The sequence below is a fragment of the Ascaphus truei genome, chromosome 6 (genome assembly GCF_040206685.1).
Source record: "Ascaphus truei isolate aAscTru1 chromosome 6, aAscTru1.hap1, whole genome shotgun sequence".
NCBI lineage: Eukaryota > Metazoa > Chordata > Amphibia > Anura > Ascaphidae > Ascaphus > Ascaphus truei.
Window position 1 is genome coordinate 106,263,801 of NC_134488.1, and position 25,181 is coordinate 106,288,981.

The window sequence follows — 25,181 nt, forward strand, 5'->3', positions numbered from 1 at the left end:
TACGGCAGTTAAGATGGGACAGAGAGGGAGAGGGGGAGAGAGAGAGAGGGGGGAGGGAGGGGGGGGGAGAGACAGGGGGAGGGAGAGACGGGGAGAGGGAGAGACAGGGGGAGAGGGAGGAAGAGACAGGGGGAGAGGGAGGGAGAGACAGGGGGAGAGAGAGCGAGGAAGAGACAGGGGGGGAGAGAGAGGGAGAGACAGGGTGAGAGAGAGAGGGAGAGACAGGGGGAGAGAGAGGGAGAGAGAGAGGGGGAGAGACAGGGGGGGAGAGAGAGAGGGAGATACAGGGGGAGAGGGAGAGACAGGGGGAGAGGGAGAGACGGGGAGAGGGAGAGACGGGGAGAGAGGGAGGGAGAGAGAGGGAGAGACGGGGAGAGGGAGAGAGACAGGGGGAGAGAGACAGGGGGAGAGAGACAGGGGGAGAGAGACAGGGGGAGAGAGACAGGGAGACAGGGGGAGAGAGACAGGGGAAGAGGGAGAGAGACAGGGGGAGAGAGAGACAGAGAGGGTGGTTGACTGACACGTGGGTGGGCCCCCTGACTCACCGGGCCCGGGACGCCAAACCCGACAGACCCCCGTTGCCAGCCGTGTCCCCCATTATCTCTCTACTTCCCCCCCATTTTTTCTCACCCTCCCCCCATTCTCTCTCTCCCTTCCCTCCCCACCCCCATTCTCTCCCCCCCATTCTCTCTCTGACCTGCACATAGCCACTGATCTACAGACACTCATAGACAGACCAATACACACACTGACCACACACACACTCAGACAGACACACACTGACAGACACACACTGACAGACACACACTGACAGACACACTCTCAGACACACACACTCTCAGACACACACACTCTCAGACACACTCTCAGACACACACACTGACACAGACACACACACTCACTGACACAGACACACACGCACACTCACTGACACAGACACACACACTCACTGACACAGACAGACACACACACAGATACACACACACACCCACACAGACACACACACACTCAGACACAGATATATACACACACACTGATACACACATACATACATACACACACACACACACACACAGACACACAAAGTGGAGCAAGAAATGCAGCGCCGGATGTAAGTGACTGGGGGCGGGAGGGGGGGGGGAAAGGCCAGCGATCCGACCAGCCAGCAGTGCATCACCACTACCCGCCCCCGCGCTCATCTCCCACACCAAGGGGATGGGGGAAGGGAGAACCAGGACAGGAGGCAACCCCCTCCCCTCCTGGCGGACGCACCCCCGCACCTACCTACTATCACCCCGGGCGGGCGGGCAGCCACGGGGACCCGGGGCAGAAGGGGGGACACTGCACAGCCACCAGTAGAGGAGCGGGAAGAGTCTGTGTCACACGCTCACTAGCAGCAGGCACAGGAAGTGCCGCGAGCGGCTGTGAGCGGGCTCGGGGGGAGGAAGGGGGGGGCCAGGTGGGGGGGAAAGCAGGGAAGAGCCAAAGCCCCGCCCCATGCATCCTCCACCAATCCCCAGCGGTCCGACATATTCAAGTAAGAAACCCAACCCCCTGGCATCTGAAAGTACTCACCAGCCTGGCTGCCGCATCCTCGGGTCCTCGGGTTCTCCTCCTCACTGCCTCCGCTGCCGGGGGCGGGGCTTAATGCCGGGACGCAGGGGATTGGCCAAGGTAGGAAAATGCCGGGGGGGCGGGACTTTGTACAATGCCGGGCCGCATCCTCCAATCAGCAAGACCCAGTTTCTACACAAGCCCAACCCCTGGCATTAAAAAAAAAATACTTACCAGCCGGGCTGCTGCAGTCTCCTCCTCCGCGCCGCCGCAGACTCGCGCACCGCAGGCGACAATAAAAATAAAACGGGAACACATTGAGGAAAAACTGGGACATTTCCGGGACACACAGGAAACCGGGACAGCTCCTCGAAAAAACGGGACTGTCCTGGCAAAAGGGGGACGGGTGGTCACCCTATTTAAAATAGTCTGCATGATTCTTCTTTTTTTAAATGTTTTATCTTGCTAAATGTTTAGATACGCTTGGCCATATATTGTGACACACCAGAGTGTTTCAACACTCAGGTTAAAAATAACTGATGTTTATATTCCCCTCTGGGGACTACTAACTAATGTAAGGGGCTGCGGCGGATTTCCCATTAGGCTGAGTAGGCTTTAGCAGCAATTTTTTGGGGAGCCAATTTGTTTGAGTGTGTGTGCGTGTGGTGTCTGTGCCTTGCCTTTTCCGTAGCAGGCCCTCTCCTATAGCGTTGCATCATCATGACAACACAGTCACATGCTGTGTGACACCCGTTGCCATGACAACGCAGCCTCACATGACATTGTGTCGCCACATTGTCATGAGAACACGCTGTCATGATGTCATATACGGAGGAGCACCGCCCACCAGCGGCAAAAAGCAAAACCCGCCACTGGGATGGGGTTAACGGTATTAATGGTGTAACCCCACTGTGGGATTACTAGGATTTAAGAGATTAACTCTGTGGGCCCACACAAAGTAACGCCCCTTACCCATCACATGATGTTGGGATGACTCAGCAGAAGTTAAGCCCCCGCCCCTTCCGTCTGGAGACAGTGCCATCTGACTGGGCTATAAATACTAAAAAGGGGAAGAATCTAGAACTCAGATCCCACAAGGAGTTGAAGAAGAGGAATCTCACTGTGAATATTTATGTAAGTTCCTAAATTTAGGATAGGATAAGTATCCCCTTTATTGTTTTTCAATAAGGGAGAGTGCCCTGTGTAGATAGTGTCCCACAGAAATGGTCCCATAATACTGCACAGTTTTACAGAGAGGCAGCCTATGCCTAAAGGGGGCATCACAAGCCACAGCCCCTAGACATAGTTGGACCAGCCCCATCGGAGGGTTCATAGCTGGCTTTTATCTCGAAGGCGGCAGGCGGCCCCAAGATGGGGAGGCTGATTACTGAAGGAATATTACCAAGCCTGTCATGGGCCCTTGGGATATGGCGCGTTACCAGCGCTATGGAACAGTGGGACCCTATAGGTAACATAATAATTATAAAGCCTGAGCACATTACAGGCAGGCCGAGATGGGGCAGCTAGGGAAGCCATACAAACTGCAGCCCAAAGACACAATATACAAGATGTACTATGTATAATAACTGTGAGACTGTGTATAGGAGATACTAAAGCTGTTGTTTGAATGAATAAAGTTCCTGGCACCCATCATTGCTTATCAATGCCCAAACTGCACGAAGCCTGCACCCCGAACAAGGTAACGCATCCTGAGTAGCCAGTATTACAGACCCAGATTTAAATTCCCTAAGAGCTTGGCAGGGAGGGTTACAATGGGTTAACCAGGTGGGATCCCTCTGGTATTGCCCCTGCCCATCATGTGATGTAGGATGACTGTGCAGAATGGATTGCCACCCCCTTGCATGGTTTGTGACCAGTGACCATGTTTAAGTGTATAGTTATGTGTATTAAGAGTGTCCTGTCTCTGTTTATTATTTTCAGTGAAAGAACGTACCCTATATAGTTAGCTCCTATAGTAATGGCCCAAGATTGTTCTCATGCTGGAAAAGGAGGAAGCATGTCCTTAGTAGAAATTCTCAGAGTAGTACTGTAACTCTGGAGCATAATCGGATCGGCCTCACCGGAAGGTCCATAGTCCAATATACATGGACAAGGTATGCAGTACACAGTAATGGGATACTGATCCCAGAGAGCAGAGTGTATTCCCAACGGGGGCCCACTTGAGGTGGGGCATTATTGACACTATGCAAGAGTTTGCCAATCGAACCAATAACAAGGGAAACAAGCACAAGTACCTTTATGTAACTTATGATTACAGTAACTTTATGATTTGCCTCCAGTTAACATGTCTAGTGTGAAATATGTGCTTGTATGGCGAGCATTATAAACGGATGTGGAATAAAGCTCTTGTTTGTACTATAAAAGTTCCTTGCATCCATCCTTATTCTATCTGCATACCCACGTCCAGCCAGCACTTACCCAGCACCCTGAATAGGGATGAGACTGAGCACTGAGACTGAGCACTGCCATGTATATACTGTACTGTAGTCAATTCGATGTAAACTATTTTAGAGTCAGGTAGGAGGGTTACATGCTAAATTGACAGGATGATAATGATGAGCTCAAAATATTGTTTTGTAATCAGAAAGATTCCCACATTGGTATTTAATTGACATTATTTCTCAAATGACATAAATAAGCTATAGTCTAAATGATGTATTATATATTATATATTCAAACATTGATTTACAATCTGAATGATTTATTACATTGATTCGTCATATGAATTATTTAGGCAATTAACATATATGTTTTATCAATTCTTAGAAGAGAAGAAATGTGTTAATGTCCTAAATAATTCATATAACTAATCAATGTGGGAATGTAATAAATCATTTGGATTACAAATCAATGTTAACACATTTGTTTTAACAGAAGAATTGTTTATTCAATGGCATCATCTGATTTATGATTTATAAAATGACTGTTGATTTAACATGAATACTAGGACTTCAATATTTAGTGTAAAACACATGCACAAACATTTAAGATTAAAATGTAGTACAAATCTGATTATAGCTTAGCCTGTGACAGCTGTCCCTGAACAGACTTAGCAGGCAGCATCTTCTAAAGTCTGCCACGTATTGCCATAACACGTGGAGAACCTGGTGCAGTATAATCCACACAGGTCCCCTGGCACAGTGCAGCATAGCAAATGTTAGAATGTATAATGCAGTGTTTTTCAACCGGAGTTTGTAATATAATTATATGGTTCCTTAACCAAAAAAAGATTGAAAACCACTATATAATGTATGCTTCCCTGCCACTACGCATTGCTTTACTTTCTTTATGGTCATGCTTTATATTACATCATGTATGTTTTCAGACTAGAGGTAGTGCCCCAAAAATGCAATGCTACTTTGTTGAGATTAGAGAGGTAATGGCCACAACATCAGCATTTAGAAGGTGGGGGGTGCAGTGTCTGATTTCCCATTAGGCCCGGGATGAAGGCGGCAAAATGTGTGGGGGCGGCAAACATTCCGCCTCCATATCATTTTACTGCGATCTCGGGTCTCTCGGAGCTAATGGCTGTGTCGGCCGCCTCCTTTCTGACGCACTCCTGCTCCTTTGGCATCCCGGACGTCCCCAACCTGATGTCACACGGTGTCTCATTGCCATGGCAACGGGGCGTCGCGTTTCCATGGCAACGCACCGCCGTACGTCACGTTGGGATTCCAAAGAAGCTGGAGGACGGCAGAAAGGAGGCGGCCACACAGGCAAGTGCCAAGGGATGGCAAATTTTTAAATAAGCTGCCGGGGGGATGGGGGGCGATATAACAAACACATCCCGGTGATAGGAGAGTGGAGAATATGATAGAGAAATTAGCAAATCTGTCAATTTTCATGCAAAGTAGCTTTCCATCAATGTATAACATGACCATGTCCACCGCCAGAGGGGAGGTCCGGAACAGTCATCCCTGGCCCGTCGGAGGATGGTGGTTTAGTCACAAGACTTTTCTGGGGGTGCGCGGCGTTTACAGAGGCCCCGCGCTGAGAGCGCGAGGCCTCTGTAAACTTACTTACCCGGCTCCAGGCATGCGTCTCTATGACAACGCGGCATCAAATGACGCCCATTACCACAGAGACGTGACGTCATTTGACGCCACGGGTCACGTGACGTCATTTGACACAACATTAGTGGTGATGTGGGGGTGCGGGACTGAGGAGAGAAGGTAAGGGGGGGCCACAGCTCAGGGAGTTTGTGCACCGCTGACTTAGGCTACACTTATAGTGCCGGCGACGACGACATCAGGCTACGGTTGCTGGAAAAATCAAATTGAGATGACTTCCAGCGATCTCGACCAAGCTGTCGCTCCGTCGCGTCACGCTTACTATAAGCGCACGCCACGGTGGCAATGCATTTGTTTTGATGCAACGTCACGTTGCTGTCGCCGGCACTATAAGCGAAGCCTTAGGTTGGAAGGCCTGGGGAGTCGCGTTTCGACTTCCCTGGTTGGCTGGTCGGGCCTTTCGTTGCAGAGTTCCTCCAGCCTCACTGAATGGCAACTGATCAACAACAGAAACCACACACACAAACACTTCGACAACCAGTACTCCTATGTACATAGAACATTAAGTAGTAGGGCAAAGTTAGAGCGAAGAAAGTATGTTTTGACACACAGCACCAATTTTTGGAGAACCTTTGCGTCAAATGACATCACATAAAAGTTGCCATATTTTTTTTACGCTGATGGAAGAGAATTACATTTATAAACACACATTTATAGACCCAGAATTTGATATATCTCATTACAATATGTGTGTCACGTAATGCTGTCTTTTGACCACTCCCCAAATCCCAAGCTGTCACACGGGGACAAAATTGGAGAAAAGTGCTTGGTACATTGACACGTAGAGGCACACAGTGGAAATAACACTATTGGAACTAATAATAAATGTTTCTCCAAAATGGTCTTAGTAAATAGCCCCTATCTACAGTATAGCTAATAGTTCCTATCTTTCTTTTACTTCAAACCCAACCCCATTAACTTAAATTGCCACCCATTGGAAAACAAGAAAAGAGAAGGATCTAAGGATACTTACAGCTCCTTCCTCCACACTGTGTGGGGACCTTGAGTAGCCAGAGTCATCAGCAGCAACGAGAAGATTTCCTGCACTATGTTATACTGGCGCAATAATAGCGAACCTGCTAATTTCAGGCTCTGGTATTTTCTCCATCATGAAAAAGTATACAGGGATTCGTGAAGACTGTTTCAGTTGTCTTCCACTACTAATTTATTTGAGTTAGATTTAGTGGCTTCTATTATAGTCAGATACAGTACACGAAGGCAGTGAGAAGTCAGCGACCTTGGCAGCAGTGGAATGCTTTGAATTAGCCTTCACTGAGTTTGGCAGGATATCGCACAAAAGGAGGGGCATAGGGTATAGCTAATCTTTCCATGCAAGGACACTGACAGCAGTGAATTGCATCTCCTCTTAATCAGCTTTTCTAGTATGGCTTAATATGAGCCTGGGCACAATTTCTATGACACTGCTAAAAGTCACGTCATAATAGTGAGTGATGTGCATGAGACCCCCCCTCCCTCCTCTGGCAGCAATGGGGTTAACTAATGCATTTTATTCATTGATAAACCGGGTGCTGTTTTCTTGGTAGGTTGGCAAACGCAATGCCCAGCGATGGCCAGAAGACAGTTTCGTCAAGGAAGGAGTTAATGGAATCTAATAGACCATAAAAAGTATTAAAGCAGCCAAACGTGAAAAATACTGATCATCCTTTGGCGACAGCAACCATTTAGAAAGTCATCCACTTCCTTTTTTGAAACAGGCTCTGACACGCACCTTTTTTCAGCTCTTTCGGCAACAAAGTATCACAAACAGATATGTTGCTGTATTCCAAACAGTAGACGGTCTATTACTCTGACAATAATGTGTTACACTTACTGTAGTAATATAATGTTACATATCAACTGCAGCATTTCACAGACTGCAGCACAAAGTTAGAAGACGGCCATTTCAGGATTTTTACAGATGTATACCAGCAGCATCAAACAATTCCCACCTTGGGTAAGAGGGAGCGAGGGGGGAGAGCGCAAACAAAAAAAAGTTTGCGCTTCCCTGCGTTATTGTACAAAGCACAGAGCAGAGCTCCAGACATGACATCACAAAAAGGTAGTTGGCATAGTAACATTGTCCAGCTGGAATGCTCAGGTTCCTTTCCAGTCTGTAACAGGGCAACTGCCATTCCCTCTAATCAGTCCTATGTTCATATAGATTGGGTTTCTAGCGCATTGGCCAATGCACTACATGTATAGATTGCTGCATGGTTGCATAGATTGTTACACAGCCAGCAGACGAGTTTTAGTTGCACTCCTGAGTTTCTGCTTAGGAAGGAATGCACGAAGTGTGAAGATAACACTTGATCCTCAACACTGCGGTAAGTGGACCCTGACAAATCTCAGCAGCTCAAGCAGGAAAAACCCCAGCCTGCAGGAATTAAAGCAGCAATACTACATTCCCCACTTTTCTTCCTTACTTTTTTTTTTATATGTAAAGCACGTGACTAAATGGTTGTTGTAGCAACCAAAGGATAATCACTACATTAAAAAAAATCATTAAAATGGTATTAGAAGTTTAAAAAATACAGACCATATTATCTAATACTACACAACTGATTTTTTTAATAAATATCCCCATATACGATAGATCACGTTTTGCTGCTTTAAGATCCATAGCCATAAAAGTATGACCTGAGGTAAATCAATCACTATATTTGCCTACATCTATGTGTAGCCACAACAAATACTGTTCAGGCAGTTCTCGGTTATCCAACGGAATCCGTTCTGGAAGTAGCGCTGGATAGTGAAACCGTTGTAAAGTGAGTCCCATGTTAATCAGTAGCGGTGAGCGTTGGATAACGCAGGGGTGCACAAAGTTTTTAACTTGCGCCCTCCTTACCTTCTGCCTCGCGCCCTCTCCTCCAGCGTCAAATCACGTCATAGGGGTCATGTGATGTCACGTGACCCCGCAACATCATTTGATGCCGGTTACCATGGCGACGCATCGCCGAAGATCAGGTAAGTGAAGCTGCAGAGGCCTCACACGGTCCCTCCGGCACTTAATTTAAGTGCCTTGGGGGAGAGCCGCGCCCCCCTGGAAATTCTCCCACCCCCCCTGCACTTTGCGCACCGCTGGGATAACGCATTCAGGTGTCGGATAACGGCCCATAGGGTTGCATTGTAAAGCGTTGGATATGCCATTCGTTGTAAAGTGAAACGTTGGATAGCGAGGACTACCTGTAACTTGTCGTAAAAGAGTTTGACTGTATGTGTTGTACTTCAAATTATCCCAATATAATAGAAAAACATTATTGCAAACAAAACCCACTAAATACATTTGTAAATAGCTTATCATGAATTAACCAGAGTCTTTATATTTACACCTCTCCACAACACTGCAGCCATTGCACAGTCTGATCTAAACTCGGTGCTGGTGAGTCACAGCCCGTTGCTATGGATACGCCAGGTCTCTGACGCGTCACAGCCCTGCGATCCTCTGTTGGGGAGGTGGAGGCGTCGCGCCGTAGTGACGTCACGAGCCGGAAGGGTGTTTGGGTGTCGTGGTCAAGCCTGCGGAGAACTGAGCTGCGTTTCATCGAAGACACAAGTGAGAGAGGTCGGAGGGGAGTACCCGTGTACCGGCGCGAGGTGGCCGGCTACCGGGGAACCCGTGTACCGGCGCGAGGTGGCCGGCTACCGGGGAACCAGTGTATCGGTGCGAGGTGGCCGGCTACCGGGGAACCCGTGTACCGGGGCGAGGTGGCCGGCTACTGGGGAGGGGTGGCAGAGGACAGCCAGGAGAGCTGGTGATGGGTTGGACAAGGGCAGCCCTCGCTACTCCATCACACACATAATGACACTGACTCACTGTGAGTGTCACTGTCATCTGGAGCCAGTCTCATTCATTGCAGTATCTGGTGGGGTCTCACTTTTAGAAGTCAGCCCATGTACATTTAAATGCCATTCAAAAACCCTCCTCCCCCATGTGGAGGTTGACATGTCTGTGCTAAGCCCACCGTGCAGGGTTTCATGTGAGGGTCACCTCCTCATCACACACACACTGGAGATGGTTCACACTTCCCATTATATATGGAGGAGAGCTCCAGACAGGTTGATGCCAGGTCTCCGAAGTCTGTTCTGCATGTAGCCAGGTGTAAAACCAATAACTTTCAGTGCCGAAAGGGTCAAAAACACATTATAGAGCACTGTCGCTGAATCTTTCAGCTCTGGTTTTCACCACAGATCAAACTTAGATATACTTTAGTGAGATGTATTTGATTGTTTCCCCCTTTCATCCTCACGTGGAGAATTATGTTCTTTGTGAATAGAGCCAGCTGCTGTATTTAATGTATCCTGATTTTAAGACAGTGGACCTACAAGGATAAATTGTGATAAATGGTTACACCTCCTGTGAGGGCGAGTTAAAGCTTCCTTCAGGGAACGAGTTATGAAAAGCTCAGGCCAGTTTAAGGGAGGTTGTCAGTCTCACTCCGTGTCATGAGATTGGTGCTCAGACCTTATTCTTCAAATCAAAAGGTTCAGAAATGGAGCACTGGGATGAGACTTTGGAAACAAGTGCGGGGTTGATATGTCATGATAACCTGAAGCTAGGATGGCAGTACTGTATTGGAGCCTTACACACCTGGCTGCTTGTTGCCTCTAGTTTGTGTATGACACTGCTATACTGTTACATCTGCCATGTTATTTATATTCTGTCTACAATTTATTCACAAAATGGTGACAGCGATTGTTAACAGCCATTCAAGCGAATAGCTGTTGATTGTTAGACTTGCATGGTTAGTCAATATTCCTTTGTTTGCTACAGTATTATCTCTGGTTCCTGCATTGTGTATTCAGTTATATGAAAGGATCTGTGTACACTACAGCATCAGATCTATGTAAAAATAAGAATTCTCAAAATGTGTCCTGTGTGCCTCATATAAACTGTAGCAGAATTGTGTTGTTGAATTGTGTGATGTGTCCGGTACAACAAATATGTGGCGACACGGGTGTAACTCTGTATAATTTGTTATGGTAAATGTGGAACTTTAGTTCATATTACTGTATAGTGACCATCAAAACTTAGCTGCCTTCAGTGACCATATGAATTTGTGCATATTTTTGAGTTAAACGATTACCCCACAAAGTGCAATTAACAACCTTATTGCCTTACAGTTCATTTTATCTTGTGTAAGATTATCTTAAAGTAGTTGTGTTTGTAAGACTGCACTGACTTTCTGTGGAGTAAGGTGTAATTTTGCTATAAAATTGATTATTTGCACTGTGATGTAATCTTGTGGCTGCTTCCTTATCAAATGCTTTAGGTTAATTACACAGCTGTGCTTACATCATTATTTGAGAACGTCATTAGTGAGCTGATTGAGCTTTCTGAATTTGCTAGTGTGGGAGTGTACTACTTCCTCTCTGTATGTAACTTTTCTTATTAATCACCAAATAAGCAACACTTTCCGATGCCATTATAATAATAATGAAGCAAGAAATCGTTTCTTCAGATGTCATAGGAACGTGCATTTATTTAACCATATCAGTGTCACAGAAGCCTGCATCACATTTCAGAGCACGGTGGAGCTTACTGGGCTTGACTGAGTTTTAGTGGTGTACTAATTGGACTGACAGAAGCTTCCTTGAGATTAACTTTATCTGTAATGTATCATTCCTGCAAAACAAATGCAGCAGCAGGAATTATTCCTTTTATTATTGTAGTTCCAATGAATTCTTGCTCTGTAAGGCTCATAATCGCATTTTGTGCACTGAAAGAAAAAAGAGCTAAAGTCATTCGACTGCAGCTAAAGACTTTGACATAAACGTTAGGAGTCACAATTCTGAGCCTCACCCACAATACCTGCCTTAATCTTCCCCAACAGAATGAAGATCCAGTTACTCCTGCTGTTTTGCTTCCTGGGTTTAGGACTAGCAGTGCCCATAGACCGACCCGGTCCAAAGCAGGAAGCTGAGCCCCCTCCAGAACCCGCTGTAAGTGTCTCTTTCTGGACAACACCATTTCATATCTGTATGGTTTACATTTTCATTAAATCACCTGTCTTGCAACAGAAGGATTCTTAAACCTTGCAGAGTACGTTAATATCTAATGTATATTTTGTGATGCTGCTCAGTGTCATGGAATGAAAGACACCTGGTAACAAATAGGTGCAGTCTTCCAGGAAATTACCCAGATTAATTATTAATTACCTAGAAAGTTATTCATCTCTGTTCTTTATCATATCAGCAGAGTATGAATAAAGACTTGTGGGAAGCACATACAAGAGAAAACGTACTAGTCTAAACCAAAAATGCCTCTCTTCCAAATACGGATGGAAACATTAACTACCGTATTCTGCCACACTATTCTGTATCCTTTTTACTGTGACCTATGTAGGAAATTACTAATATATTTCAACCCCTCTTTGATCAGTGATGGAACATCTATCCAAAAAGTTGATGGCACTGGACGAGCTTTTGAGAGAGCACTAGAGAAATGGTCCTAACAGCAATTAAATGATATCCTTGAACCAGGTTGTGGGTTTCTCTTATTCTCCATCTGGACATGAGATATATATATATAAAAAAAAAAATAAGACCGAAAGGCATTTGTATTTTTCTAGTTTTTATGATCTGCAAAAGATGTCTGGTTCCAACTTGAGAGAGTAACAAATGCATATTCCTTCCAGCAAATCGGTTGCATCTGATCTTGCCATCTGCCTTGTTATGCATATTTTTCTCCCACCTGCTGTCTTCTAACCCAGTTTGCTTTCACAGGATACAGGTCTGTACTATGACCGCTACCTGCGGGAGGTTATTGATGTCCTGGAGACAGATGGCCATTTCCGGGAGAAGCTTCAGGCAGCTAATGCTGATGACATCAAGGTGAGGCGGGTTGTGTAAAGAAGCCAATGGTTTAGTGCTCTCTCCTCTCTACACACACAGCTTATCTTGGTGTACAAAGTGTTATTTACACTGCAGCTTGTTGAATTTAGCTGGATGGGAGAACGAGGGGCCATTTTTGGTTTGGTTTGTTTTCTGAGACAGAGAATATTTTTAACAGGTTTTTTTAATGTAGGTTTTTTCAATTATAAACAGAGAAGGAAAATTTGGTATATACATAAGGATACATAATTATAAATACCAAGGAATATTTATTAAGGAAAGGAGTGAAAATAATATAAATATAAAAGTTATGCAAAGTACACGTTCCTGGATAGAGCGGCATTTCACCTATGACCAGAGGCTACTAGTAATAATCTAAATATATCTGTACCAAGGCCTTCTGTAATTATTAGCAGGCAATTAAATTTGTTTAAGGATTTTGTAGTTGTGTTAAAAATATCCACAAACAGTACAACCTCTGTGCATGTATGTCAGTTTCTGATTTGATGAGGACTGATTAACAGAATTAATGTTCACAAATATTTAGTTTTTGAAGCCGTGTTTCCCCCCCCCCCCCGTTTTTTCTAACAGTTGAAAGGCAGTTTTTTTTTTTTTTTTTTTTTTTGCTTTCCCCTCTCAGCATAGTTTCCAGGATTTAGGGAGTTAGGATATCTTTGCATTTTTAAAGTTCTATTCTTTTTAGCCCTCACATATTTCTTGTGTTTGTAATACGCACACTCCTCTATCGTATGCCTTTATATGCATCCCATACAATTCAGGGGAAAGTGGATTCATGATTATTATTATAAAAAAAAAAAGACTGCGTTTCCTCAACACATTTTCCTTGACTCACAGGAATATTAAGCCATTGTGCATTCAACCTCCAAACCTGATCATACACACCTTGTTCTCTATGGATAGATGTGGGCAATGGGGAAAGATCAGATATACCTCTTTGTAAATTTCTAGCAGGCACCGGTCTCAAAATACAATTGGCCAGATAAATTCTGGACATGGACAAAAAAACGATGGGTAGCAGAGAAACATGAAAAAGCTTTCATAGATGGCTGCTTGGCACGGCACACCTCTACCAGCCACAGAGCATGTTTGTGGTATGACTCCTGTAGGCAATGACTACTTTATATTCATGCGATCTACTGTAATTCACCTTCTAAAATATTGTTGCAGTCTCACTAACTGAAATGCACTTACTCCACCTGATGCACTCGAGTAGGTGAACGACGGGAAAAGTTGAATTAAACACAATTGCACGCAGGGAAAATATATCCCCATATTCTATAGACTCATTACCTGTTGACTGATAAAAATGTACTATTAATGAACCAAGGTCAAAATCCTGTTACTTAAAAAACATTGTGATATAGTGATAAACAGGCGCTAAACACTAAAAGTGATCACTAATGATAAAGTGATTATTAATTAAACCAACCAAAAATAGTTGACGGTGAACAATTCATGTGCAAATAACGTGATAAATAAAGTTTGTGACTCCCTGCTCCAACCCTTCTGGCAGGGCCTGTCTTCACTGGTCCCCAAATGGTAGAAATGTATTCTCACAACTCAGGGGGAGCATAAAAGGAGAGAGAATAACAAAACACAAAATTTAAGTGCAGACAATATTGAAGAGTGAAATGGCTCAATTGCAATCTTGGCTCCTATGTGCAGCCTACTCACAGGATTTCTGTGTTAATCAGACAACATCAATAAACTTGGGTCAAAGGTAATCTTCTGAGTTTGAAGTGGTGTTATACTCCATTTCCAGCGAGATGGTGGGATGTAAAATGGAAAATATACCCATAGTGCAGATCAATCGTATAAAAGGTAAATTTATATCAAATTTCAAAAATGCACACTTACAATAAAATATAGTTAAAACAGCATGAATCACCAATGTGATATTAGGAGATTGACTCGTGCCTTGGCTCACCCCCCGCCTCCGTTTGGCATCTGGTGTATTCTGGGGATACTTCCGCGTTCGGCTGTCTGCCCCCCGATCACTCTCTGGGGCTCGGTACCGTCGCGGTCTCCAGGGCGTTGCTTCACTTCCGGTTATGCTTCTGGGGTGGGCAGTCACTCGGCACCTCATCTCTCCTCCTCTGGGGGGTCCTATTCTACGCGTTTCGCCAGTAGAGTATGCGGCTTCGTCAGAAGTGTTGCCTGATTAACACTGAAATCCTGTGAGTAGGCTGCACTTAGGAGCCAAGATTGCAATTGAGCTATTTCACTCGTCAATATTGTCTGCACTTAGATTGTTGTGGTTTGTTGATTTCTCTCCTTTTATGCTCCCCCTGGGTTGTGAGAATACACTTAAAAAACATTGACATGTTAATGAAACACAAAAAATAAATACTAAAAGTAAATTCACCCCATATGGACACTGTTTGTAACTGCATCAGGAGTGGGGTCCAGCAGTAGTGGCCAGTTCTAATACCAGTGCCCCTTAATGCTTGCTTAAGAAATCATAGATCGGAGCACATATAGATAACATATATTATATATTATATTGTGTGCCCAACATATATTATTATATTGTGTGCCCAGCATATACTGGAATGGAATATATTCACAATGTGGACTTAGACCAAAGATCATAAAAATGCCCCTTCCAAATAAAAATTGGGGGGGGGGGGATTGTTGCGGTTAATTTTTGCAATCTCCCATTTTTCTTGGTAGATCAGGGGTTTTAAAAGTTATCAACAGCAACTTGTGTAGTAGCTTTAATCTCGAAAGAAGAATATACATGTTGATGGTACATTGTCCTGATGAAGGTGTATAAGTGGACACCAAAATGTTGACTTTGTAATACGTTTTTAATCTTTTCATAAAGATGTGCCATTCTCCTTTTTTCTCTGTTAGTAAATTTTCCCCATTTACTGAACAATTTATGTATATATCTACCTTTTAATATCAGTGTTTATTGAATGGACACTACAATTTTGAGATGTATTACCAAATCTTCTTGGCCCCCCTTGCATAGTTACAGGATGGTACATGGTGTAACTTGCCAACCCGCGCCTTCTTCAGAGCAATAGCTTTCGGCCCAACTAGATTCGTCTCTTGTAGAAGCAATAACTCCGGGCGATCTCTTTACATAATCAAACACTAGGCCTCTCTTACTCTTATCCTCGGGGAAGCTGTCTTTAATGTGCATGATGTTATTTTCAAATTTTCGTAGATATGCACTGCCTTCAAGTCTTTAGAAACAAATTGGGATATTTTGAAAATGCATATAATAATGATGCACCTTATTTATCTGCAATGTTTTCACGACACTTATGGTGCTGCAGTGTTGAATGCTTTTGTTCACTCACAGTCTGTTGCATTTACCTGATCCATTTGCACCCCTCTCCTCTGCCTCAGAGCGGCAAACTCAGCAAGGAGCTGGATTTCGTTAGTCACCATGTCCGGACCAAGCTGGATGAGCTGAAGCGGCAGGAGGTGTCCAGGCTCCGCATGCTGATCAAGGCCAAAATGGACGCAAACATGGAAGAAAGTGAGCGCAGTGCTGAGTGAAAGGCAGACACTGACCGCTCTAGGGAGCTTGTCACTGGCCCATTAGGCAAAACAAGTTATCAAGTAACATTCTGAAGTAGAATCACCGGCAACAGGAACCAAATCCATATCATGCATCCCAACAGTGGTTAATAGCACATCTTCAGAAAGGCTTTGCTCCACCGAATAATTAGAAATCATTCTGCACTTCATACATTGAAATTTCAGGGGTCACAACAACCTTCATTTAGATTTAAGGATATTACAAAGAACAAACCACTCTACCCACGTCACTGTGCCAACAGCTGCTCTGTATTCCAGGCACTTTCTGCTCATATGACGCAGAATGTTAGATGTCTCTGGAATCGCTGCGCTCTCCACTGCAAACACGGCCTGCAGTTCTGTCTGAGACATCTCATTTTTAACTGAGATAATTTAGCAAAGGTGCAAACCATGATTATCTACAAAACACTGGTGTAGCAGTCTAACCTGTCCCCATGTCTTAGATGTCCAGGTCGACCACCTGTCTTTGCTGAAACAATTTGAGCACCTGGACCCCCAGAATCAGCATACTTTTGAGGCCCGGGATCTGGAGCTGCTCATTCAGGCAGTAAGTGAGATTCTATTTGTGGTGGTCTGGGAATAAGCATGGGAACATACAATCAATCGACTACAATGGTATCTTCACAACTTGATGGAATAATGTGTTGGACATGCACTGCTAAGGCCTCGGCCATGTTACGTGCTTGCTGGCGGAAGCGCGCTGAGGCGCGCTCCCGCTCAGCACTGAGCCCCTACAGCCGCAATTAGAGCGGCTTTAGTAGGGGCTCACCTGCGCTTGCGGAAGCGCAGGTCTTGGGGGAATTTAAAATTCCCCCGCTTGCCGGCGAGACAGGCCGGTCACGTGAGCGGTTCGCCCAATGAGGGCGAACCAGCTCCGTGACGTCACTGGCCCGCCCCCGGCCAGTGACGCGCCCGCCCCCGGACCGCCCCCTGACGGCTGCTGAGAGCGCTTGCGGTAAGCAACCGCAAGGCCAGGGAAAGCACCCGCTTTCCCTGCGCCTCAGCGCGCCTCAGCACGCCAGCAGGGACCGTGGACTCGGCCTAAGGGAGTAAGGGATTATCACAGATGCACTGCAGACTCTTTCTTCATTACTCAGGGGTAATCATTGCTCTAATCATTTTAAGACGGCTGGTTGAATGGTATTTATTTGATCTGCACGGCAGGGACTCCCTCATTCCCAATTGTTAACTTCCGCTTTAATGCACTTGTGACTTTATATATTACCTCACTGTATGGCAAATTCTGTAAAGCGCTGGGTATATTGGTGGCACTATATAAATAAAAATAATGGAGAAATTGACGTCAGGCGTCCATCTCACACCTACTCTGCCCTGCTTCCGAGCCGGAGCGGCTACCGGAACCCCCTTAGAAGAGAAATATCTCTGGAAGCAGGGGTCCTTGGAGCTGAAATTAATGGGGGGTTCAACGCCATAGACCCACTGTTTCAATTCTGTGTGCAAAGGGGTGGGGGGAGGGAAGCGATTTGGATTTCTTCTGTAAGGACATTTTGTAGTTTGAAAGTTCACTAGATTAAGAATTCGCCACAGCCTACATGGTGCTATTCTAAAAAGACACCTTCCATTGCTCGAAACCCCCGTGTGGCCACGTAGCATCCAGCTCCGGAAAGGGTCTTCTGAAAGAGCACTGATTAGTAAATGTGGCCCTTAATGTGTCCTTTTTATGACTTTAGGGCTTTTATTGTTTAGGGCTTGTTAATATTATTATTACTATGTGGGTCATAAAGTTTGCAGGTATGGGGTTACTTGGAGATAGCTGCCCTTTGCGTAGGTGAGATATGAACCCAACGACAGCATTGTCCTGTACAAAATAAGTAGCGCTTTAAAGAGCTGAGCGATTTCCCTCAGGCCACCAAGGATCTGGAGGACTATGACGCTGCTCGCCATGACGAATTCAAGCGCTATGAGATGTTGAAGGAGCATGAGCGGCGTGAGTATCTGAAGTCCCTGGATGAGGAGAAGCGGAGACAGGAAGAGACCCGCTACGAGGAGATGAAAAAGAAGCACAAGGAGCACCCTAAAGTCAATGTCCCAGTAAGTTCTCCCACTGACCTTGCAGGAGGGATATCATCATTAAATGAGGCCCAGCAGGAAAGTGACGTTTTGGAACTAGACAAAATGGCGGAATATCTCTTAACATTTCTGAACCAGGCCAGTGCTCTTGGGAGGAAGGACTAAAGCACGTAGAGCAAGGCATTTCACTCTCCAAATTTGTTTTAGCCCATCCTCCTCTCCCCATGTGTAACACTGTTCAAAAACAACTGATATACTTGCATTTTATTTACATTAAGGTCCCTGAGGCTGGCTACTTCCATTGACAAACCTTGTTAACTTCCTTTCATAGGGAAGCATGGATCAGTTGAAAGAAGTCTGGGAAGAAACTGATGGCCTGGATCCTAATGAGTTCAACCCTAAAACCTTCTTTAATTTGCACGGTAAGGAGCAAGTCCCATGAAAGAGACTTGCATGAGTGTTTCAGTGGGAGTTTAGAGCACTTGAAGTCTTGAGGGGTCTGAAAATTGTTTTAGATCAATCTATATCTGGGCTTGGGATATACGGTTGAATCCTATGTGCACATATATCAATGTGCACATACTCGCCCACCTCAAATGTATGTGAGCCTGTAAATCAGAAATCAAAGGTTTTAACTTTATTAGTTTGCTTTAGATTAGTGGTCTGGTTTGGTCACATCCTAATCGGCTTCTTAGTCCACACTGTGAATATATTCCAATCCAGTACATGCTGGGCACACAATATAATATACAGTGGTGAGAACAAGTTTGTGAACCCCTTCGTATATTCACATATTTCAAACCTAAAAATTATTAGATCTTAATCGAAGTCCTAATAATAGATCACGATAACCTGATCAAACAAATTACAGAAAAACATGATACTTTTTCAACATTTATCCACAAATTATTCAAACGTGAAAAAGTATGTGAACCTTTAGATTCAGTACCTGGTGGAACCCCCTCGAGCAGACATGACTTCCATTAAGCGTTTCCTGCAACTGCTGGTCAGTCTCTCACATGGGTTTTGAGGAATTTTGGCCCATTCCTCCTTACAGAACTGCTTCAACTCATGTCCTACTTTCGGTTCAGCTTCAGCTCAAGGACGAGGACGGCTGGCCTGACATTCTCCTCTGGAATCTTCTGATACAATGCAGAATTCATGGCTGTATCAATGATAGCAAGCCATCCAGGTGCTGAGGCAGCAAAGCAGACCCAAACCTTCACACTCCCACCACCATGCTTGACGGTTGGGATGATGTTCTTCTGTTTGAACGCAGTGTATGGTTTCTGCCAAACATAACGTTTCTCATTGAGACCAAAAAGTTCTACCTTTGACTAGTCTGCCCACAGAACATTGTTCCAGAAGTCTTGTGGATCATCTATGTGCTCTTTGGCGAACTTTAGAATTGCAGCAATTTTCTTTTTAGAAAGCAGTGGTTTCCTCCTGGCTATCCTTTCATGAACACCATTCTTGTTAAGTATTTTTCTAATTTGTTGTCATGAACAAAAACATTAGCCAAGTCGAGAGTGGCCTGCAGATCCTTGGATGATGTTCTGAGGTTCTTTGTGACTTCCTCTATTGTTTGCCGGTTTGTCCTTGGAGAGATTTTGGTAGGACAGCTGTTCCTGGGTACAGTAGCTGTGGTCTTGAACTTTCTCCAGTTGTAGACAATCTGTCTGACAGTGGATTGGTGGACACACAATCCTTAAAAATTGTTTTGTAGACTGATGAGCATCAATAACGGCTTTTCTGAGGTCCTCAGATTTATTTTGATCGTGGTATGTGTTTTCACACACCTGTATGGTGAAGACCAAACTCACAAAGTTTCTGATCTCTATATAGGATGGAGCCTCCCAAATTCACACCTGAAGATCTACCTAATTATTTAAACACCTGATTCTAATGATCCCCTTTGAATTTAGCTAATAAAACCAGGGTTTCACTTTCTTTTGCATATACCTTGACTCTTAATTACTCACTTATTACTTAATTCATATTGATTAATATAAACCCTATTGGATATTTAAGAAAAGACTGGTTTTGGTTCCAGAAGGTTATCATGGAAAACTGACATTTTGGTAATTATCATTGGGGTTCACAAACATTTTGTCGTCGCTGTATGTTGTGTATATGTGCTCCGATCTATCATTTCTTTATCAAGCATTAAGGAGCACAGGTATTAGAATGCACAACACTCCTGATGCAGTTCCAAACTCATTTTAAAAGCACAATTGGTGAAGTCCGCTTGATGGCCAAGGTTAATTTCTACATAATCCCATTGCCAATCCCGTTTGGTAACAGTAATAACATTGGAAAACACTACAATATTCCCTATGTGAAAGCTCGCTGCAGACATTACAGGCACTTCCTGCACAAGGGGGCGGTTACATTTCCTATAGGACAATCTTCTAACTGCATATCTGTAATACTACTTCTGAATGTTTCATCCTTCTAGACACCAATGGTGATGGGGTCCTGGATGAGCAGGAGTTGGAGGCCCTCTTTACAAAGGAGGTAAGGTGAATTCCTTTGAAACCCTATTACCTGCGACTAGTGACCTAGCATGTTTGTTACTTAGACTTATGGAATTTGTGTATTATTAATTTAGTCCTTGGAATAAAATGGAGCTGAGAAAAAGAATGTCACTTGGTCCCCCTTCAACCAAGAATAATCTAATCACATCTATGTCCCCCTGTAAGAAAACAAACAAACAATACAACTAATTCTCCCTTCATTTTAAGTGCTGAAGAAAGTCTTGAGCCCTTATTCTGCACGTCTTGTATTTTGGACAGTAGTGGGAACACCGTGTAACTCACTCCCTGCCTGTTTGTGTGTTAGCTGGAGAAAGTTTATGACCCAAAGAATGAAGAGGATGACATGGTGGAGATGGAAGAGGAGAGGCTGCGCATGAGAGAGCACGTCATGAAAAATGTATGAACCTTTTTCTTTTCACATGAAGGACATGCCTACTGAAAAGGCCCAGTGCTTAAATGTGGGAGGCACCACCTTTTGTCCTAATTTCTGTTCTGTAGCCCTGGGCAAATCACAGATTTCTATTGAGTGAACTTCTCAGTGTCTGAAATATTTTCTATGTAGCACCTTGAATACATTTAAAGAACGATACAAATATTAGAATAGGCTTAGTCTAAGTGTGACCAAAAAAGTGCAGGGGGCAAAGGGACCACACAGGAAACATGTTGACACTGATCCTTGTCTTGCAGGTGGACACAGACCATGATCGTTTGGTGACACTGAATGAGTTCCTAAAATCCACAGAGAGGAAGGATTTTAATGAGGCTGATGGCTGGGAGGTAAGGTTTTGAGATTCTCTAAAACAAAGACCCAGATAAAGTGGGTTCCTCCTTCTACCCCTCTAATTATGCCTGAATTCATGACTTTCCTGTCACTCATGATTTGCTTTGTAACGTTCGTCAAATGTGGAACTTTTGTGAGAAACGGCACAAGAATCGAGCTGTCGGGGTTTGCTAAATTATCATGTTTGTGTAATGTACGAACCTATTCTGCAGACACGTTCAACAGGAGAGTGAAGACTGCAACATAAAGATGTAAATCTGGAAAACAAATCTAACATATTATCACATATGATTTAAGCGGTCCCTGCCCAGGGATATTACAAACTAAAGGAAGTCTACACTAGGTAGATATGTGATACTCCAAACGATGAGGAAATCTAGTGGAGTGTAGAAAGAAGTGTGATGCTTCAAAAATTAGAGAGAATTCCATCCATAACATGTAATGATAATCCAGATGGCAATGGAATGTCCAGGAAGATTGAAACGGTATACAGTAGGAAGGGATATGTGTCTAGTGGAGTCCACTTGACCACCACAGATTAAACACAGTAATAAACACCCAACCAAGCATAAACAAATCAGAAAATAAGGTTCCACAGGTATCCATATGTATATATGACAGGGCACTGCGGCCCTTTACCTGTGTGCTTCTAAGGATGTTCCAGACATCAGGGGCGTGCAGTCCATCCAGAAGGTAAGTGCAGTAGAACAATTGTAGATGATGGGCAGCACTGCCAAACGAATCCAGCTCCCAGCTTGACCGGAAGACAGGAATAAAGCGCACACTCCAAAATAGCAATAAGGTCTGGTTTATTGCAGGCTAGGCAAACACTAACTGGACTACACGAACGCACCTACGCGTTTCGTGCACAGAGCACTTTATCAAGGTCTGTTCACGAAACGCGTAGGTGCGTTCGTGTAGTCCTGTTACTGTTTGCCTAGCCTGCAATAAACCAGACCTTATTGCTATTTTGGAGTGTGCGCTTTTTTCCTGTCTTCCGGTCAAGCTGGGAGCTGGATTCGTTTGGCAGTGCTGCCCATCATCTACAATTGTTCTACTGAAATCTAGTGGAGGACTGAAGATACTTTGGTCCTGTGAGCTGTGCTGATGGTGCTCACATGTTGACATGTTGCTTTTTGTTTTGCTTTGTTTTCACATGGAGAACAGTACACATGAAGCAAAGGCTTTTGTGACCGGTTCTTCCATTTCTCTCTCAGACGGTGGACGAGACACAACCTTATTCTGAAGAGGAATTACGCAAGTTTGAGCAGGACCTGGCTGCCCAGGAGGTGGCCTTGAACCAGCGAGCGGAGGGCCTGCGTCGCGAGCATGAAGACTTGGAGCAACGGCAATTGGAACTTGATGCTCAGAAGAAGGAGTATCAGCAGGTATAGTGACCTCCGACTCCTCTAGGGATCTCTACCGTTTACGGTCTATATCCTTTTGACTTGCATAAGTGTGGAGTCTCTACTCTAACACTATCCGGTAGCTGTATCTTGGGCCTTTCGTTCTCCGCACACTCTTATCATTTTGTGTTTTGATTTTATCTATACTTTATACCTGTGTTGCCTTAACCCCTGCAACCCATTGGTTAGATGCAGAACACTGCATTAAAATCGCGGAACTCTTTGTAGGGTATACTTTGTAGGGTATACTTTGTAGGGTATACTTTGTAGGGTATACTTTGTAGGGTATACTTTGTAGGGTATACTTTGTAGGGTATACTTTGTGAGATGTATGTACCTCCAAGATGAAAATTTGAGGTATCGTATTGGCTAGTTGATAGAATGAACACATTTTCCAGACGTTTTCTTTGCAATATTTAATTTAATTTGTCTCATTTCACCAATATTTAATTCAAGAGCTCTTTATTTCACCATAAAGAAGAGATCCACTTCATTTGTTCGTTCTGTTTACGGATTTGTAAAATAAAACACAAAAAACAAAACTGGTGGTTGCAGCACAGTTTGTACTTCTGTGAGGCTCAACATGCAGCAACAACTGGTGGGAATAGGCCTCCGGACGCTATAAAGCTGTGTTTAAACACTGCCCTGTGGTGCTGCTGTGCGTTCATGCGGCCGGCAGCAGTTAGATTTTTCATTGGGTTGGCAAGGTGGAAGATGCTCTCTCTGATAGGAAAAAGACATGGTAAAAAACACATTTAAAAAATATCAACCTCATTTGATGGTCCCTGTCAAGGTGGACTTTGGAGTAATACAAGAAAATAAAAAAAAAACCTCATTCTCCAGAGACTCGTTTCTGCGACTTGGGTGGTCTGCTTAAAGAGGCCTAGTCTCCCAAATGTCTGAGGAAGAACCTGTGGAGTGTATGTCCTCGTCCTTTTAACAGTCCCATGTAGATTGGGGGTTCGGAGGAGGTTGCAGTCTCTTTCGCCTCTACCAAGGGGTAAAATAAGCAATATCCAGATGGAAAGAGTCTGTCAGGGAAGGTACCCCCAACTAAATTGAATACCACGTGCTGGACCCACATGGTGTACAATTTTGCAAAACTGGCCTTTTCATCTCTTCCAACTAAAGAGGACAAACTAATCCTAAGATCCCATATTAGCACCATACACATTCACCAGAATCATGACATCTGTGGTAGCCCATTAAAGGCTCAGAGGTATAACCTGCCTCATTTATCTGCATGATATGTTACTGATAGACAAGAGACAAACATAATAAGAGAGAGTGAATACACCCTACCCCTATTACTTGATCTAGGTTTCAATATAACATGGGAAAAAAATATGTATTAACACCCACCCAAGAAATAACGCTCCTGGATCTCGGGGTCAACACTCGGAATTCCTCATGTTCATTTCAAAAACTGATTTTCTCATACTCTTTGGTTCAGGAAGACTCCTGATGCCCAACAAGGATCGTAAGGAAACGTATTGTGTTCGCTCCAAGGTTTCTGTTCATCCCGTTACACTGCGGGAGATCTGTTTCTCCTCAGTTCTCATTTATCTTGAGACATGCATTGGAGACTGTTAATTAACTATTCATTTCCCTCAGCAAGGCGATTGGAACAGAATTTCAGAACTGTGTTCATATGCCCGTTCTTTCTACAAGGCCAGTTATAGAAACCTGACTTGGCAATCACAACAGATACATCTGTTGCATCCTGGGGAGGGTCAGGGTGGCTGTTAAGAGAAAGCAATGAAAGGCGTATGGTCAGAGCGTGAATCTCGCCTACACATTATAGAGCTGAGAGCTGCTTGCAAAGCCACTGGTATCTCTATTCCCCACTCGGGGAATATTTATCGATACAATTGGACAACATAACTGTAATATCGTCTATCTAGTACATAAATCCTATGTAGTTAGCGGCCCTCCTGGAAAGTTGGATATAGCATCCTTATCTGGGTCAGCAGAACTATTAATCAATTCCTCTGTTAGACCACATGCTACAATCTGTTATAAATCCTAAATTCCTGAATAATGGGATTATATCTCACAATCACACAGATCAGACATATCCCAATTATTATCAGCATCACGCCACCCTTTTTAGATTTGTTAAATTGAGCACTGATGTAATTTGCCATGAAAAATAATCACTGTTACCACCCATTGTGAACAAGCACAGCCATCTACAGCACTTATTCCCTCACCTGCTGTCTCTGTAAATCTCCCATCATACCTCTTAGATTGTAAGCTCTTCGGGGCAGGGATTTCCCTAAAGATCATTTTGGGGTTTTTTGGGGGTTTTTTGTGCAAAAATAGAGGGTCAGGGTAGAGAAAAGATAAAGGGAGGAGAGGTTATAATTATGCA

At 44.1% G+C, this 25,181-nt stretch overlaps 2 protein-coding genes across 8 annotated transcripts in view; one reads left to right on the forward strand and one right to left on the reverse strand.

The window, feature by feature from the left end:
- LOC142497586 (tubby protein homolog) overlaps nt 1-9,048 on the reverse strand; it is a 58,047-nt gene extending 48,999 nt beyond the window's left edge. For 2 of the 4 annotated variants that reach the window (XM_075605592.1, XM_075605593.1), the window contains exon 1: nt 6,619-6,922. In XM_075605592.1, the coding sequence (XP_075461707.1) occupies nt 6,619-6,665 (47 nt within the window). In that variant the 5' untranslated portion in view covers nt 6,666-6,922. Of the gene's footprint in view, nt 1-6,618; nt 6,924-8,974 lie in introns of those variants that run through there. The other 2 variants (XM_075605594.1, XM_075605591.1) reach the window with 2 other exon arrangements.
- Nucleotides 1-25,181, forward strand: part of LOC142497588 (nucleobindin-1-like) — a 50,096-nt gene that overhangs the window by 11,832 nt on the left and 13,083 nt on the right. Inside the window, exons 1-11 of one of the 4 annotated variants that reach the window (XM_075605600.1) lie at nt 9,068-9,198; nt 11,477-11,585; nt 12,369-12,476; nt 15,858-15,990; nt 16,496-16,599; nt 17,919-18,104; nt 18,415-18,505; nt 20,542-20,600; nt 20,925-21,017; nt 21,308-21,397; nt 22,619-22,789. In XM_075605600.1, coding sequence (XP_075461715.1) covers nt 11,478-11,585; nt 12,369-12,476; nt 15,858-15,990; nt 16,496-16,599; nt 17,919-18,104; nt 18,415-18,505; nt 20,542-20,600; nt 20,925-21,017; nt 21,308-21,397; nt 22,619-22,789 — 1,143 coding nt within the window. In that variant the 5' untranslated portion in view covers nt 9,068-9,198; nt 11,477. Of the gene's footprint in view, nt 1-9,067; nt 9,208-9,312; nt 9,461-11,476; nt 11,586-12,368; nt 12,477-15,857; nt 15,991-16,495; nt 16,600-17,918; nt 18,105-18,414; nt 18,506-20,541; nt 20,601-20,924; nt 21,018-21,307; nt 21,398-22,618; nt 22,790-25,181 lie in introns of those variants that run through there. The other 3 variants (XM_075605601.1, XM_075605602.1, XM_075605598.1) reach the window with 3 other exon arrangements.